Source organism: Cinclus cinclus, chromosome 15 (assembly GCF_963662255.1).
Source record: "Cinclus cinclus chromosome 15, bCinCin1.1, whole genome shotgun sequence".
Classification (NCBI taxonomy): Eukaryota; Metazoa; Chordata; class Aves; order Passeriformes; family Cinclidae; genus Cinclus; species Cinclus cinclus.
Window position 1 is genome coordinate 13210733 of NC_085060.1, and position 17497 is coordinate 13228229.

Genomic DNA, 17497 nt, shown 5'->3' on the forward strand with positions numbered 1-17497 from the left:
AAGTAGAATAAAGTGCATCCTGTTTTTGCTTTTCCTCAACTACCATAAAATGAATGGTTTATTAGATGATGGCTGAGGAAGAGCTCTAAAGGGATGTGCATTGTTGAGGCAAGATACAAAGCAGCTCAAAACCAAATCAGAATTAAGTAAAAAATTGTAAGTTTTACCTTTTTGAATACTTTTCCGTTTGGTTGCATTTCATTTTCTTCACTCAGAACTTCCCTGGTTCCAAGACAGTTGTTCTTCCCAAACTTTGCTAAAGCATGGTCAAAGAGCTTGTCCAGTGTGTCTGCTCCAGGGATGTTTATGTTTGCTAGTGAGTCCAGGTGAGTGACAGAGCGGTAGGGGCTCCCTGGCTTGTCCAAGATGGGTTTAGCTTTTAACCGCTTTGCCATAGCCTCTTTCTTCTTGGCATTGGTAAGAAAATACCAGGGAATAAATACCAGCATACTGTACAACCAGATCAACAAGTACACAGGCAGCAGGAAAATGGTATATATTTCTAGCCTAAATTTCATTGTGGGTTTTTAAAAAGGAAACTCTCTTATGGAGTTCTGAAGCAGGCAAGAGCAAGGCAGCAGTGCAGAGTGGTGTAGGGACAAGCAACAGTAGGTGAAGCTTGGGTAGTGCTGATTCAGAGCAGCTGCAAAAATTTTAGTAACCTTTGGGAGCCAACAGTAGACACCTATGGGTGAAAACCAGTGCCAAGCAGAGAGCAGGAAAAAGAAAGAAAAAAATAATTAAATTAGTAATATTACACAGTCTGTTAATTAGTTTTAATCATTCTAAGAGCCCACTTCATAAGCATTACTGCACAATAGAACAGGGAACAAACAGCTTTGGGGATGAAACAGGATAAATCTTTTCCATACTTATTTCTTGCATCCACAAATGCAAATATTTACTTTTCACAGGCTTTTCCCCGCTATTTTGTTTGAATAGTTCAGGACTGTTGAGATGAAGTCTGTCCTTCTCAACATAATATTGTGTTTAAGCTACTTGAGTAATGATACAATTGTGTAATTATGGGAAAGGTCAACATTGTTTTCCCACTAAATATTTGTACTACAGAGGAAAGGTACAGCAGATTGCTTAACTGCTTTTCAGAATATTCTATCAACTTCTATTCAGATTAAAATGTATCTTGATGTACTAAAAAACTAGTATATAGACTCAAAAGTCTACACGCTGTAATCTAAAAATTATATAATATTCCAAAACTGCTTTATTAACTTTGCTCCAGCAACTGAATTTTTAATCTTTTACTTTTAAACTCTGAATGTCAGACTCCTGGAAAGGGATTAGGCAGATTTGCTTTTCCAGTTTCAAAACTACTTCAATACATGCATTTCAAACTCCAAGTATGGAAAACAGTACAAAATTTGACCAATTTAAATCAATTTAAAATAAAGCGCAATTTGGCAAGATTTTGTCTGCACGTCAGAAATCTATCCTCATTAAGGAGAACTGGGCCTAAATAAGGACTGGTGGTGAGTGGGGGAAGAACAAAACCATCACAGCAACCCCAGTCATGGCCAGCCCGCTGGCCTGGGAGCAGTCTGCAGTGGCATGTGAGAGAGGGGTGGTTATCTTCACCTGGCTGCTGTGCAAACACAGCCTGCTAACACATCACCCAGGCTGCTGAAAACAGAAGGCACAGGTGCACTAAGCAAGGGCAGAAGCTCAGGCAGGCAGGGGAACCAGTGACACTGACAACCACAGTCACAGAGCCCAGGCTGTCCTGGCCACCGTCTGATAAACAGAATGGGTGAGAATAGGGAAATTCTCAGGGCTCCATCAAGAATTAAAAGAATGGAGGCACACCTCAAAATACACCTTTTTTAATATATCTGCCACCCTCAGGTGATGAGGGAGGCTACAATTAACATCTCAGGTTAAACAAAATGACTGCTACAAACAGCAGACAGAAATCAGTTAAGTCGGTGGGTTACTTAATGAGAATTTCAACATTAGCAGTTGTGTTGTTGCCAATATCAACAGCTTTAATTAATATAAGACTGAGAGACCTGTAGATATTTAAAACAGCATGACCACCACATTAATTTTGTAATTACAACTACAGAATAAAAGTACTATTGAATGGTAGTATAATAAACTAAGCTAAACTGAGCTCAGACTTGTATGGATGAAAGTATTCTGCATATTTATTTTTATAAAAAAATATGAATGCTACATTCTTCTCAAAATGTACATGCTTATTCTTCTCTGGTTAACCTCACAATCAACCTCAGCAGAAAAGAGAACAGTTTACTTCCCAAGGCTCCAGTTCTCTAAAATGAAGGGCAATTGGTTTATAACACAAATCTTGTGCTTCCATTCCAGTTAATTCAGTGCTCCAAAAACAGCAGTTGAACTTGCATTTCAGACAACCCATTGCTCCAAGACATGGTAAGGAAATGTCAGGACACACCCATGGTTACACATAACGCTACAAGTTAAAAACAAACCCCAGGGGGAACTCCGGAGGCTCCTCACCTTCCAACAATGATCATACGACCAGGCACGCTGACTTGGATAAAAAGCAGAGTCGTCAGAGTACTGCAAACTATTTAACACAATGAGACAGTATCACAGCTTTTCTTTGGGCTCCACAGGAGCTTGTTCAGAAGTGGTCTTATTGTGAAACACTACTGGTTCATAATCGAGAACTGGCTAATTTGAGAGAAGGTTGCATTGCTTTCAGTTTGGAATTTCAAGTTATTTTAAATACTTTAAAAACTGTTTATAAAAACAGAAAATTCAGCTAATTTGTACCTATTTGTAGTAATTTAAAAGATAATCGCATTTCTATCCTCATAAAAATCAGTTTTAATTCTTAAGAGACATCAGTTGGGAAATCTTAGTGAGTACCAAAAAACCATTTTTCCTTTGAACATGCTCATGCAAAAGCTGACATACACACACACACAGAGGTGTACTTACAAGGGATCTCACAGTGATGACTGAGGTTTTTTAGGTTGATTAGATCTATAGTAAAACAGAAAAAAAGAACATAGGAGAATTTGGGATATTTTTTGCCTTGCAGAAAGGAGGAATCTTTAGAACTTCCACCCTACTACTCCTAAGAAGCACAGGCTATGAATTCAGACACAGGTGCAACACAACCCATACAAGGGAGAGCAATTACAAAACAGGAAAAGGTTAAGCTTCTAAACTACATTGGACAAACAAGAAACGAAGCTGCCAAAAAGTAGCTTAATTTTTACGTGACACTACTTCCTGTATTTAAACATGTTCTGAGTAAAATTATGAACAGAGGCTTAATGCAATTTAATTACCAATGAAACCCAGAAACACAAGGAAGAGACTTTCATATTGCATGTGGTCCATTCTTCTGACTCAATGCAAAACAGGAAGCCCTTTGCCACTCTTTAGAGATGATTATCAGTAGAAACATGAACTCATGACTACCCATGGCACATGCTGCCCAAGAGCAAATGAAGTAAATTTGGGGTACTGAGGTAAGAGAAGAGTTTCCAGAACAAAAGCATGTTTATAGAGGCAATGAGGCCTCATTGGTCCCATGACCAGTGCAATAAAAGATGGTGGTGTGTAACTGTAGAGATAAGGCTCCAAGAAGTCTACTGCTGAAAACTTTAACTGATGTTTAACCTAGTTATATTTTAAAGGCCTTCCCCATAAGTCTAAGATTTTACTCATTTTTACAAGCTGAAACCAAGTTAAACATCCCTTGCAAAATTCTCCTACAAAGATTTTCTCTTGAAATATAAAGAGGTCTATAATGTTTTTAGAATTGCTTACATTTGCATGTGGCTATGTAAGATTTTAGTCCATTTGCAGGATCATCCCAAACTCATGCTAATTAAATATTTATCATCTCTTAAATATACTGCATATAACAGACTGACATACTCACCATGCAAAGGTACCTCCACACCAGTTGTATTCAGTTAGAAGCCAAATTTAGCTATTCAAATTACACTTATGCCTTCAATCTCCTACTTAGACTTTAAAAGAAAGAATGAGATGCAGTGCTCACATCAATGCACCATCAAGGACACGTCAAGGTAAGACAACTACATATTTCTGAAGTATAACAATTATGTTGGTCATAAATTTCCTCATCTAACATTCATGAAAAATTTCACAATAACAAGATAAAACTTGTTTAACACTGGAATATTTAGAGTATGCAACATTTTCTATTGGTTTACAAAGCTTGTTACTTGTCTTGACTGTTGAGCAGAACTAGCCTCTTCAGATGCTTATCTAGCTGTTTTGGAAACAGCAGAGCTTCCCGTTCTTGGTGCAGGAAACGCACGCTTCCAGAAAGAGCACTGTGCGTCAGGCATGACTACAAGAAAAAAACAAACCAAACAAAACTAGATGTTTCTCTCCTAGACAGCTGGTTTTCAGCATTTCCAAAGGATTCTCCTCAGGTGAAGCAGCTTCTATCAACTTTGAGGTAGTCTGGAGTTCATTTAACATTTGCAGTTGCGACACGTTGCAGTGTCCACACTGGAAATCTCACTCATGAAGTAATGTTTCACTTATGGATTTTATATGCTGGGTGTTTACAAAAATTCTATAGTCCAAGCTTACTCCTGACAGACACTTTATGGGCTGCCAGAGATGGAAGAGATGTTATCTAAGTATAATCTGACTTTTATATCCTTAATTAAAAGTTTCAGACAGATAATATGCTGAATACTCTGACAGCTAATACTCTACTCCTGTCCTGTAGCCAGGGTCACAGAACAGAGTCTGAAATCAAAGCACACATTCTAGAACAGAAGGACATTCCTCTCTTCTCAATTTAACTCAAATCTAAGAAACAACTAGCAATTATATTTTTTACTTTAGAAAAAAACCCTTCTAAATAGTTACAAAAGCTTATGGGACTAAGAGCAAAAGTCTGTATGGGGAAGAGAGGAAGGATTTATGCCTCAAGAAGTGACTATTCTCAGGAGGAAATGCCCTGATGCCCTCTGCATTTGACTCTCCAAACTGAACATTATCAACTTACTCAGCATTTACACACGCTACTAGAATTTTTAAGTGTAATTAAAAAATCTAACTAAGTACCTGTAGCTAGACATTTTATCCTATGCAGTTTAATAAGGCAGGAAATTATTATCTTCACTAGGAAAGGCTTTAATTAGCTCAAGCCCAAAACACTCTAAAAGGCTTAACAGTGAAAGTATATTGACAACACTGCTTATAATCCTTCCTCTGGTGTTAAAAAGCTTGCCAGGGATCCAATTACTATGGAATAACATGACTAGAAGAAAACATAACTTCATTTTCTGTCTGCTTCAAACATGGTGTTAGGAAAATCATCTAGCAAGAAAGATGACATTAGAGAGGAAAAGGGTTGTGTTCTAGTTTGTGAAGAAAACTGCAATCTGCAAAGCAGAGTGAATTTAGTTTAAAAGCAACACCAGAGGAAATCCGGTTCCTCTGCATCAGAGCTCCTGGAGCTCTTGCCAGCTTCAAATGGAGACTTTAGCCCAAGTGTTCAGGGCTCACTCCTGTCAGGAAGTTCTGAAATCTTCCAAAACAATCCAGTATGAGTAAGTAACAACCATTTATGGAACGTCTCTAGCATCCAGGCACATCTAAATATTTTTGAATGACTGAGCATCCAGGATTTGTAACTGGAAAAGTGGTTTTACACGTAAAAAAAATAATTTTGAGTTGACCTGAGTAAGTATGTGGGTGTTCAGTTAGTCAGCTTTTGGAAGGGAACTTAGTTGGTATTTAGCCATCCTGAATTTGTTCCAGTACAGGAAATTTTTGGGATTTCAAAAAGAGATGACACAAAGAAGACTAAGAAATACCATATAGCAAGGAAGATGCAGCACAATAAACAGAAGAGTGCATACTGTCAGGCTCTGTACAAGTTTTTATATTCCAGATTTATACCTAACACACACAAGGAGAGACCATTTTCCACAGCTAAGAAGACTGCAATGAAATAGGAGTAAGAGTTAGAATCTGGTGGCTAATTGCAACTTAGTTGGGTTTAGAAACATTGAAGGAAAAGAAACTGAAGAAATTATTCAGTTTTTATATCATGTTTGTGTTTTTATAAAAACAAACTTCAGCAATATCAATGCAAGTTACTCATAGTGGGAAAAAAGTTCATTAGGTCTCATTTTGTTTTCTTTCTCACAGGCAGATTTCTAGATATTTTCCTCTAGAAAAATTTCCTCTAGGAAAATTTTCCTCATTTTGGTACGTCACAAAGGGCAGTGAAAATTCAGAGAAAGCCTAACTAAACCTAACCAAGTTTCAGAAGTACTTTTGTGGCCTGGCAATGCAATAGAAGCTCAAAACCTGAGAGTTTGAGAGCTCTCACTATATCTGTACAGTGTAAATACTGGTACCTATGTCCCAACAAACAGGGAGAGGGGAAATCAGTTGTAGTAGATCCTCATACAAGTTTAAATATGTACATTCTACTTGAAATAGCAAAAAAACAAGTAGCATTAGGAAACTGTTTCTCTTACTGCTGCTTAAAAAATATTGCTGCCTAATGTGATATTTTACTCAGCTAATCGCAAAGGTAAGATTTATTTTTGGTTTTAAGAAAAATATTATTGTTGTCCTTTATGTTCATTGCTTCTGCTTAGTACCCCACAACATATATGCACCTAAAATCAATCAGAAAAAAATAATAATTAAAAAAAAATCAATCTGTAAGTGTCAAACATCTATTTCTGCAACAAGTACTGTAGTAGAAGCCAGCCCAGCGACACTGACCCAGTGGTTCTCAATTCCCTAAGAGCCTGGTGTGAAACTCTCCAATTTTTAACATGAGTGCAAGCAAATATTTGGTGAAAGGCTAAAAGCTGTTTTCATGCCACAAAAGGCAGAAAACATTAAAGACAACCAACGGGCAAGATTCCACAACTGAAAACTGTCCATTGAGACTACATTAATTTGGGAAAGTACTTGCTGTGACTCACCTGTTCCTTTGTCTCAAATTCTATCCAGAACCTGACGTGTGAGTACCTGAGGCTCTCTCCCTGCAGCACTGCCTCTCCCAAAGGCTGTACCCAGCCTGTGCTGTGCTCTGGTCACATACAGCTTGGGCTACACAGGCTATCAAGACACAGAAACACAGAATCATTAAAGGGTTGGAATGAACCTCAAAGCTCATTTTGTTCCATCTCCCTGCCCTGGGCAGGGATACCTTCCACCACAACAGGTTGCTCAGGGCCTCATGGAACATGGCCTTGAATAATTCCAGGGATGGGGCATCCACAGCCTCTCTAGGCAGCCTGTTCCAGTGCTTCACCACCCTCACTAGAAAGAATTTCTTCCTATTACCTACCCTAAATTTTCCCTCTTTCAATTTGCACCCATTCCCCCTTATCCTGTCACTACAGTTCCTCATGACAAGAAACTCTGGCTCCCCTGAAGGCCCCTTCAGGTACTGGAAGGGGCTGTGAGGTCTCCACACAATCTTCTCCCAACTGAACAGCCCCAACTCTCTTGGCCTATGTCCATAAGGGAGGTGCTCCAGTCCTCTTAGCACTCCATGGCCTCCTCTGGACTTGCTCCAACAGCTCCATATCCTTCTTATGTTGGACACCCCAAAACTGTGTGAGATAGTGCATGCTGGGTCTCACAAGGGCAGGGCAGAAAATCACCAGGTCAGTCTGAGTTACACACACAACTGTGAATGCACTCTCTGAGTGATGACAAGCTGTTTAAATCTTTGTGACAAGGGAAGTGAGAGGCATCTTTCTGTTTCACTGGCATTTTAATGACTAAACTAAAAAGTGGTAGCTTGGACAGAAGGTATTCCAGAAGTAGATGGAAAAGGAGAAAATGTGCAACTGAAAAATACTGTTATTACCAACATCTACAAAATATACTTGGACTAAAGGGAAAAAAATAAAAAGAAAATGCATATTCTATACTAGTAACAAAGTATTGCAGTCTGATCCTCCAACATACACCCTATCTCATCAGGCATTATGGCAAATGTTACTCTGCTGTTCTAAAGCAGAGATAAATGTACCATTTCTACCCAACTTTTTAAAACAAGGACACAAAAAGACAAGCAGTATGAACAAGGACAAATTTCAGAAAACATATGGCCATAGAAGACTCCATCAAAAGCTCTGTAAACAGCCAAATAAGAACTGATAACCTTCACTCCTGTGCACAAAAAATATACAATGATCAGACTGGCTAGCTCTGTGTTTAGCTACACAAACATTTTGCAGTGGAAAGGTTGTGACTTGCATGGCTCTGATGATCCAACTAGTGAGATTTAAGTTACCATCTTTTACTTTCCCAGTAGCAAACTGCTTCACAAAAGGAGAGGCCTCTCCTAAGATGGCTGAATCACAGTGTAGAACATCAAATCAATTTGAGACTTACAGATGTAACGATCTATTTGCCTCATCTTCTCCTGCATTCTCAGGGCACAATAAAAGTAAATAACTAATTTAACTAACTCACAGTTGGTGCCTATGTCAGAGTTAGAAGGTGCTCATATAGCTTGAGTTATAAGATATCAATATAACCTGATATATCTATATAAACTGATATCAATATAACCAGAATCATAGCTTTTTATATCTATATAACCTGAATCATAACTTTTATATCTATATTACCTGATATAACCTTCTATAAAATGTAATGGCTAGTATATGGTTAACTAGTTGCTTAATGCTGAACAGACAAAAAAGAAGAAAAAACTCATCAGGTGGATAGCTTTAGAGATAGGTAAGTATAGTACTAATGAGAAATAAAGCCAATTAGCCACAAAACAAAGAATTTAGGCCAGTTAAGACCAGACAGACCAAGGAACACTGTAACTGCACAGGCTCCAAAGACAAAGTTGAAAAGTTCAGATGTGAAGATGACCTTGGAAGCCTTCATCAAAGACCCCTGTCAACCCCTGAACTGGGGAGGTGCAAGCACAGTGCAAAAGAACTGTCTAATAACCATGAGATCACACTATATACATTAGTTCACGTGTGTGTAATGTTACAGTGACACGTTAACACCAAGCAATACTTACTGTGTGAATACACCACAGCACTTGAAAAAGTGGGTGAGTTAGGAGGAGAAATCCCCCTCACCTGCAGTGCCACAAAAAACAAATACCTGCTCTATAGGCACCGGTCTGTGGGGGGTTTTTTGGGTGTTACAGTGTTTTACAGTCTTCAAAGACAGATGCAATATTCCTATTTCTGGCATATTACTGGATAAAAGATAAAATTTGCATTCATACCTTCTGACTTATTTTTTGCTTCTAATTGCTAGGTGCTTCCCTGGTCCTGGTGACATTCTTTTTTATCTATTCTCAGATAATCAGCACTAGAAACACAAGCACTATGAAACTCAGCACTAGAAACATTACCACTGATGAATGTTTTGTTTGAGAATTCTCAAACTCACTGTTTAAGAATTAGGGTGCTCATCTCCCCCTCTTATGCTTCTGATGATCATTTCAACAACAGCCTTTGACAACGTAAGGAAATTAGGATTCCAGGTGCTTTTTGTTTTGTAAATAAAGATGGAGAAAATAATCTCCCTGGTTAAGTGTTTTTCAGACTGATTCACAGAAAATGTACTTATGCTTGTCCCAGCTCTAAATACAATTCTCTATTCCTTCTGGGAGCCTGACTGGCACTTCAGCTTGCATTTTGGCAAGAAATGCTGCCATCGACTTTACATTTACCTTCCCTGCTTTTCAAAAACTTCAGCTCCCATCATTCACATTAGGGTGTTTTCCTTTCAGACATGGGTCATAATTTAGGTAGTGAAATTAATTACATACTTAAAATAGGAAGCGGGGAGAGTATATATTCCTCCTTGTGTACTGCACCAGCAGTCTTTTGTCTACCAAAACACATACTGTAGGCTGGGAGAGATTTTTCTAAGGTTTGTATAGGTTTTTCAAAATCCTGTGGGGACATCAACAAGAAGAGCACTACAGCTGGAAGATACACCTTCCTTTTTCTCTTAGGAGCTCACATTCAAATGCAAATGCCTCCCTTTCTTTGACTAAGCCAAAAAAAAAAATAGGGTTTCTTATTTGCATTTTAAAGAAATTCTCTCCTAGCAATTAAAAAAATACAAGTTTAAGAAAGCTGCCCCCACCCATGGTCATTTGAGATGGCAGCCCCTGAGATTTCAAGCATGAGTCATCTCTGGTTTTCATTGTGTAATAGAAATGTTTTGAGGGTCAAACACTAGGAGCTTTGGGAGCAAGCATTGTTTAATCTTTTGAACAGATTCACAGTATTTTCCAGTAAAAAAGTGATGATGTTTTCCGTATGTTTGAGGAAATTAATTTTATTCTAGTCTTAATGCAAAACTTGAGCACATTCTATTGCTTGTTTCATGTTGAACCTACCCCATTACTTTACAGCTAAACATACCTAGATTCATTTGTAAGTATTCATCATCTCTGGATCCATATGTGGAATTCCCAAGTCATAACTTATCTAAGACAGGACTATATACTGCAACTTTTTGCTGAACTGACTAAACTTTCTGTGAGTGAACTTGCTTTCTGCTCCTTTCATGTACTCTATGGTAGACTGAGATACCTTTAGGGTATGTTTCTGTTAATAACATTATCTGGCATTTTCGGCCAAGGAAGGCAATTTTTCCTTACTGTATCATAACAGTTCTTTGATTTTTATCTGCACTTCAAAGAGGAAGTAAGGTGACCAAACATTTTCCCCTATAAGGCATAGTGCACATTCAAGTTTTTAGATTTAATAGCTCTAAGCAACAGTTTGTTCAAAAGTACTCTAACATAATCATTCATACTAAGGAGAACACAGCAGAATCTAGCACAATTCTTCAAGATGTCTTTAAAAAAATACGCAGGAAAAGAAGTACCTCTGAAACAATTTTAAACACCAAAGTTTTGAACTTTACCAACTCCCAACAAATGTGCAGGCACACTTATTGCACAGACATGAAAGTGTTTAAGGTGTACAGTTGCAAAGGTAGAAGCATTTGCAATTCTTACTCCAAAATATCCAAGTACATTTTGGAAAGCAGCAGAGGGGTAGAGGATCACACGCTCCAGCTGGCTCTGGCCAAGGAGTTTTGTAACCACATTATCATGGTCACACTTGTGTACATGCCCTACCCCTCAGCAAAACATTAGCACAGGACAGATGGGTGCTAGCACAGCCACAAAGCTTCCTGAAAGAAAGCTGTTCAAATCCTGACAGTGTGACAATTTCAGCAAAGTACATAGCTTTGACGGCATGACTTTTATTTATTTAGCTAACTGGATTATTTTGAATATGAATAAAGCAGTCACAGTAGCAACTGCAGAAGAAAAACTGTGCAGCACTAGATTAAACAGACAGTAAAGTGAACTCAGACAAATTCTGAAGGAAGTTTCAAGAGGAAACTGATGCTGTTGACCATTCTTTTCACTTATTTTTAAGGACTTTTTCTTCTGAAAAAGGGACTGAAGAATCCTTAGCATGACACAGTGTATCAAAACAACTCATGGTTAGTAATAAAAAACAATTAGTAATTTAGTTTATTAACAAATGCAATGATACTTGAAAAGCTAACATTGTCAGAAAATGTTTCCAATTCCACTTTAAAATACACAGTCCCCACTTCAAGTCTATCAGATTGATCCTTAACAGTGATGGGAGGACAAATTTAAGTGCCTGCTCTCGTTATTGTCAATCTTGCTGCTCACTAGCAGACACCAAAGCCAAATCACTTGACCTTGAACACAACTGCAATTCAGATGCTTCTAGGTTAGCAGGTTGATAAACTCACAAAAAATCCAGAAAATAAAAATATCAAATAGTGCAAGTTCTAGGCCCTCTTAAGTTGCAAACATAAATGAATAGACCACTCAACCCAAACTTTTCCTGGCTTGGTAATAAGACCTTTGACAGCTGTCTGTTGCCAATGCCACTGGTACAACTGGAAAACACTACCTGCTCCTTGTAAATATGGAACAGGGTGTAGGTCACGAGAAACTCATTACATTATCACTTTCAATTTTCACCTCAGTTTTACGTTCTGAGCATCTTCAGGAGTTTGAATGATGTAACATGCTGCCAAAAACATGCCAAAGTTTTCACATGCACTCATCATTAAATCCGGCATCAGACTGCTTTTAACAGCCTCAACAGCAAAGCTTCAGCAACCCAATATTCAAAGCTTACCTTTCTGAAAGATAAATCTACTTAATGCTATGCAAGTTACAAATGCAAATCTCATTTCAACTAACTAGGAAAGCTAAAAGCTAAGAGGTACTATGCAATAAATTTCTCAAACTATTTGTTCTGTCTGAGGAGCACCAATGAATCAACTTAGACAACAGAAACCTTATCCACCATTGCCTTTCAGGGAAGAACACATCCTCCCTTTTCCTTTTCATCCAACATTTGGACACAGACCATGACCCAGAAAGGTGGGACAACAGCTGGTGTGGTAATATGATAAGGACAGTCTTACACATAACAGTCAGAAAAAAGTCTGTGATCATCCTTCATCAAACCAACTTTGAGTATGCAAATAACCTGGACTGAGGTTTTTTTCCTCCAGTTATGTCAAACAGAAACTGCCAAGTGTTTATCATCTCTCCTCCTGGTGAACTTCATAGAGCTATAAAACACTATGCATAGGTACTGTTATTGAAAGACATGCAAGAAAAACAGGCCTGAAGGACCAGCCAGATGGAGAACTGGCAATCCCAGAATGGCAAAATGTAGCACACTCATACAAGGAGGCTGCTCTGCACAGTTTTCTAAGGCATAACCTTGCTCTGAGCCCTATTCCAGCCCTCACACTCTCACCCTGCTTTTTGCTGAGGCACAGCAAGCTCAGTTTCACTTTCTAGCTGTGCCTCTTGCCTGTGGCAATACATTACATAAGGAAAGGACTTTTGACTAAGTTGTTCAAACAGAGGAGCTCTTAAAAGCGCAGAAGTATTTGCATGCTTATGAAATAAAGAGATAATCCATTTTCATAATGAAAATTAAATGCATCTATCAAATAAAGACATAAAACCAAGGCCATCAAGTTCAGTATTTACCCTGTGTAAATATATAGTATGACTCAACAGTATGTACAATTGCCTTCATGGAAAGCAATGTGCAGAATGACAAACTAATGGGCTCCTATGAGCAGATAGAAATGACTCCATCCTTCCTACTTCTACATCTAGTGCAAAAAGATCACAAACACCACAAACCAAAATCTCTTCCTTCTTTTATTCTTTATATTTTTGTATCACTTCGCTCTTAGTTGACATTACCACTAACTGCTTACTCTTCTACATAACATTCACAGCTGTAGAAAATACTGTTGTAAAACTACACTTTACCTGTACATCACTGCAATTCTTTTAGTATGTGCATTTTCACTGTGTAAGAAAACCAGAACACAAAGTGCCATACTAGGAATAGCAAAGAGGTTTGAGAGGTTAGTACTCAAAGCAACTTTTAGGATACAACACAACATCAGCAAATTACTTTGCTGAAGTAACAAAAACATGATCTCAATGTAAGGGAGACTCCAAATGAGAAGTGAACAGCACAACAAGGGGGTTGGCTCCTTGAGTCTTCCAGTTTAGGCTCATGGCAGGTAACTGCAGTTCTGGACTGAGGTGGTCCCACCTGGGGTGCAGTGACTGTTCCCCTGGGCTGCAGAGTTTGCAGGCACCTGGTCACACAACCTGTAGTTACATGGGCTGTCTGACAGCCACTCACAATTCAGTCCCAAAAAGTGCCACTGCAGAGAGGAAGTGGTCACCTTGGCTTAGTTCTGCTGAAACGCAGTTCTGTGCTTTGCAAGAACTTGAAATTAGCCTGGAAACAGAGCTACTCTTGAACAAAGTAGCCTCTACCTCTTTGTTGCTGCCCCAGCCTGTCCTCCCCTTTTGCCAGCAGCCAGAGTGAGAGACTGCTCAGACTTGCAGCCTTTGCATGCTTAGTGCATCCACTGAAGTGTACTAGGGGGGAAAAAAAAGCAACCAGAAGTTGTACCATGATATATAACCTACTTTCGTCTTTACTGAAACCCAAACAAACCCCAAGCCAAGCCCAAGACCTAGCCACTTTAAAAATTTTATTGCAGATTAATTTTACAGACTCCAAAATACTTTAATGGACATAATTTTTTTATTTGTGGAAGGTCAGGAGTTAGTAATTTTCCTAATCTAAAGTGACTATGATAGCTGGCTGCCAAGATGTCATCTTAAACTATGAGACAAATACCCTTATTCATAAATTTTTGGGATTTTGCTGTGAGCCACTCAGCGTGCTGTGATAGGTTGTGTCCAGCTCCTCAGACTGAACTGGGATATTTGAAATAGTGGCATTTCATAGGCTGCTCAACTCCTCTAGCTACCAAGACAAATGGGAGAATGACTCACTGTGTATTCTACTTATCAAGTGTTTTAGATAAACTGAACTTAATATGATCTTTTCCAGAACTAGTGCATGTATGACTGCTGGGGAGGAAACAACAAAGTACCTGATGGATCATTTAGACAAGCTGAAGTGTTTCAGTAAATCTGACCAGTTATATCAATATGCCCTTTTTGTTTTTTTCAGTCAGATACTTGTACCCTATCACCAGAAAGGACAACACAGCCTCCTTGTGTTCTTACCAGCTTCCTATAGCCCTACCCACTCACCAGGACACCGGTGTCAGCACACATTTAAATATGCAAAGACTCATTGTGCTGTATGTGCAATCTGCCATAAATAGGTGTAATAAAATGGTGAACTACAACACAGGGTAAAGCTAGAGCAAACACTGTGTAGTACCTGCCTAACTCAACAAGTCAGGAGTAGTGAGTGCTCTTTGTATTTCACTGTATCTGAGGAACTGACAGTAATCATTATTTACAATCTACTGTTTCTCTAAATACATTCTTAGTGTACTTTTTGCTTCAAGCTGTACAATGGCTTTAATGTACAGAAACAGACCTAATAAATAAATAAATTACTATTTCGTAAATTATAACATCTCCAATCAAGACTTGTTGCCAGATAAGCCATCACTATAAGAACACAAAAATGTATTTATTTTGAGAAAATTCTTATTTTAGCAAAAACACTGTAGTATAGGAGGCTTGCTATTGAGCTGGGTAAGCTCCGTGTAGGATGGGCAACTCAGCTGCTCAGTCTCCATCAACACTGCACACCTTTAGCTTTGTCTTTAAAAGACCAGCAGGAGATTCACTTTTTATCAGGCTAATCAGTACATTTTATCCTGAACCACAAAGGATAGCTCTCATGTTATAGCAGAGCACCCCCTATAAAAAATTCAAGCACAGGAATCAGCTGGTGTGCCCAGTGTGTGCTGTGGAGAACAGAGATGATGGAATTAAGGACACCAGGCTTCTCCAGTGCCTACAGCAGGCTCGTGGTGAGAGCTGCCTGCTCTGGGCACAGAGTCCCACGGTTTGTAGCTGGGGGCCTTTAGGTGCCACAGCAGGACATGGACAAGTTGGAAAACAATCCCAGGAAAAGCTATCAGATAGAAACACTGCTGTGCTGATATGCCTGTTAAAGCATCTGTGCAACTGAAGGATGGTAAAAATTCACTTGCCCTAGGAGACTATTAAGGCAAACCTAACACAAGTGTTAAGGCTGTTCTTACTGTGCTGTGTGACAAAGATTTTTCTGGCAGCTTTGAAAGAAGTGCCTTGGGGCACACAGGTGCTCTGAAGAAATCAGTTATTTGCTTTATATTTCTTTTCCAAGAACCTGAACTGGGGAATACCAAATAAACACGCTTATAAACTACCAACACAGAAGAGAATTTTCTCTTTGTAGTACTACACATTCAATATCATAATTAATTCAGTTCCTCTCTAGGCCATTTTTTTTTTTCTGTGAACAGGACTTCTGCAAGTAAGACCTTTAAGAAAGCTTAAGGGTCACTTAGCAAGAAGGGCAGTTACCCAGCTATTTTAGGGGCCACTCTGACAATGAGCTGAGTAGGTGGATACGAGTGACGTATAAATTACACCAGTGCCAAGGTGAGCAGAGACATGGCTGAAAATACAACTATTTGGGGATGGGAGGAAATACTTAATGAAATAAGCAGCACCATGTAGATGCTTGACTTTTTTTGAGTCACTATGTTTAAAGGTCAAAAATTTCAGCACAGAAATTAGTGTTCAAGCTCTTGGTCCCAAATAACCCCAACCCCAGTGATGTCAAATCACATGTGGGAGTGTAGTGGGCACTGCTGACAGCACCAAAGCAGCCTGGCACCCACAACACACCCACAGACTGCCATGCAGCAGTCAGTAAGACCCTTAGTAAAGGCACTACTGACACTCCAGTTATTTCTCTGAAGTTACACAGCAAACACCCAAACAAGCAGCTGTAGAAAACTGGATACTGAACAGCTCAAACGGAGCCACTGCATGTACAGAGGAAAACCTCAGTGAAGGTGTGGTGCAGGATGCACCTCTTGTAGCTTATAACGGGCCAAAAACAGTTTTAAAAAGCACCATCCTTTCATGTCACTTCAATCTACTTGTCTGTTTCCTAGAAAACGTCACACTTATTAAGCACAATTTAAATTTAAAATGCTACACAGTTGGGTGAAACACATTGCCAAGCAGTACAAAGATCAGAGTACACTGAACTAAATTAAATGGGTTTAAAATGGGATGCATTGTCTTATAAAATAGCTTTAAAAAAAACCAAATAAAAAGCAGGTCTGCTCTAGAGTTCTAAGAGCACTTTTCCCAAACATAACCATTAGCTTTATGTCAAAACTTTTATATGTTGGCCAGGCTTATACTAAAACAAAGCAAGGGGGTAGGGTAAATGTGTCATTAATGCATATTTTTAAAATAAAGCACTCATTCATTATAAGTTTAAGTATTTTTTTAAACATCTTAAAACAAGCATTTCTGTAATTCTTAGTATTGCTCACAATTTTATTTTCTGTAGTAAGGGGAGTTAGAATAGAACACCATTTCATTGTTATTAAAATGACAACTTAAACATCTCTTAATATTTATATCTCATAATGTTACAAGCTGTAAAAATACTGGGATGTAATGTGCTATTTTAAGTCCGTCCTTGACATGTTAACTTGATTCTAATTTCACAGTCTTCCAAGCACACCTAGATTAATTTTTAAATTGATACATATATTAATATTCTAACTGTCATTATACACCTATGCTATATACCAAACATCAGGGTTTGGAAATAAGGGCATTTTCCCTGTACACTAACAAAACTGATAGGCAAAAATCATGCAATGAGCATCACTGCAGCTTAAATTAAAACAGATACACATACAAGTCTTCTGCTCTGAGTTTTGACATTTAACAGGTGCCACTGCCAGACCAATAAGTTTATAATAAGAACTTCAAAATAAATATAAACCTGTTAACCTAAAAAGAAAGTTACAGGTATGCTTTCAAAAAAAGATGCTCTACTGATGAAGCAGTAATGTACTATAGGGAATCAATAGTTACATCAATATTCATTGAAGGAAACCCTAGAAATCC

General features: G+C 38.5%; 1 protein-coding gene across 5 annotated transcripts in view; it reads right to left on the minus strand.

Annotated features, from left to right (window-relative positions):
* Positions 1-17497, minus strand: part of ACSL4 (acyl-CoA synthetase long chain family member 4) — a 58332-nt gene that overhangs the window by 15330 nt on the left and 25505 nt on the right. For 2 of the 5 annotated variants that reach the window (XM_062503202.1, XM_062503205.1), the window contains one exon: positions 168-2988. In XM_062503202.1, coding sequence (XP_062359186.1) covers positions 168-518 — 351 coding nt within the window. In that variant the 5' untranslated portion in view covers positions 519-2988. Of the gene's footprint in view, positions 1-167; positions 2989-4208; positions 4337-6953; positions 7139-17497 lie in introns of those variants that run through there. The other 3 variants (XM_062503204.1, XM_062503206.1, XM_062503203.1) reach the window with 3 other exon arrangements.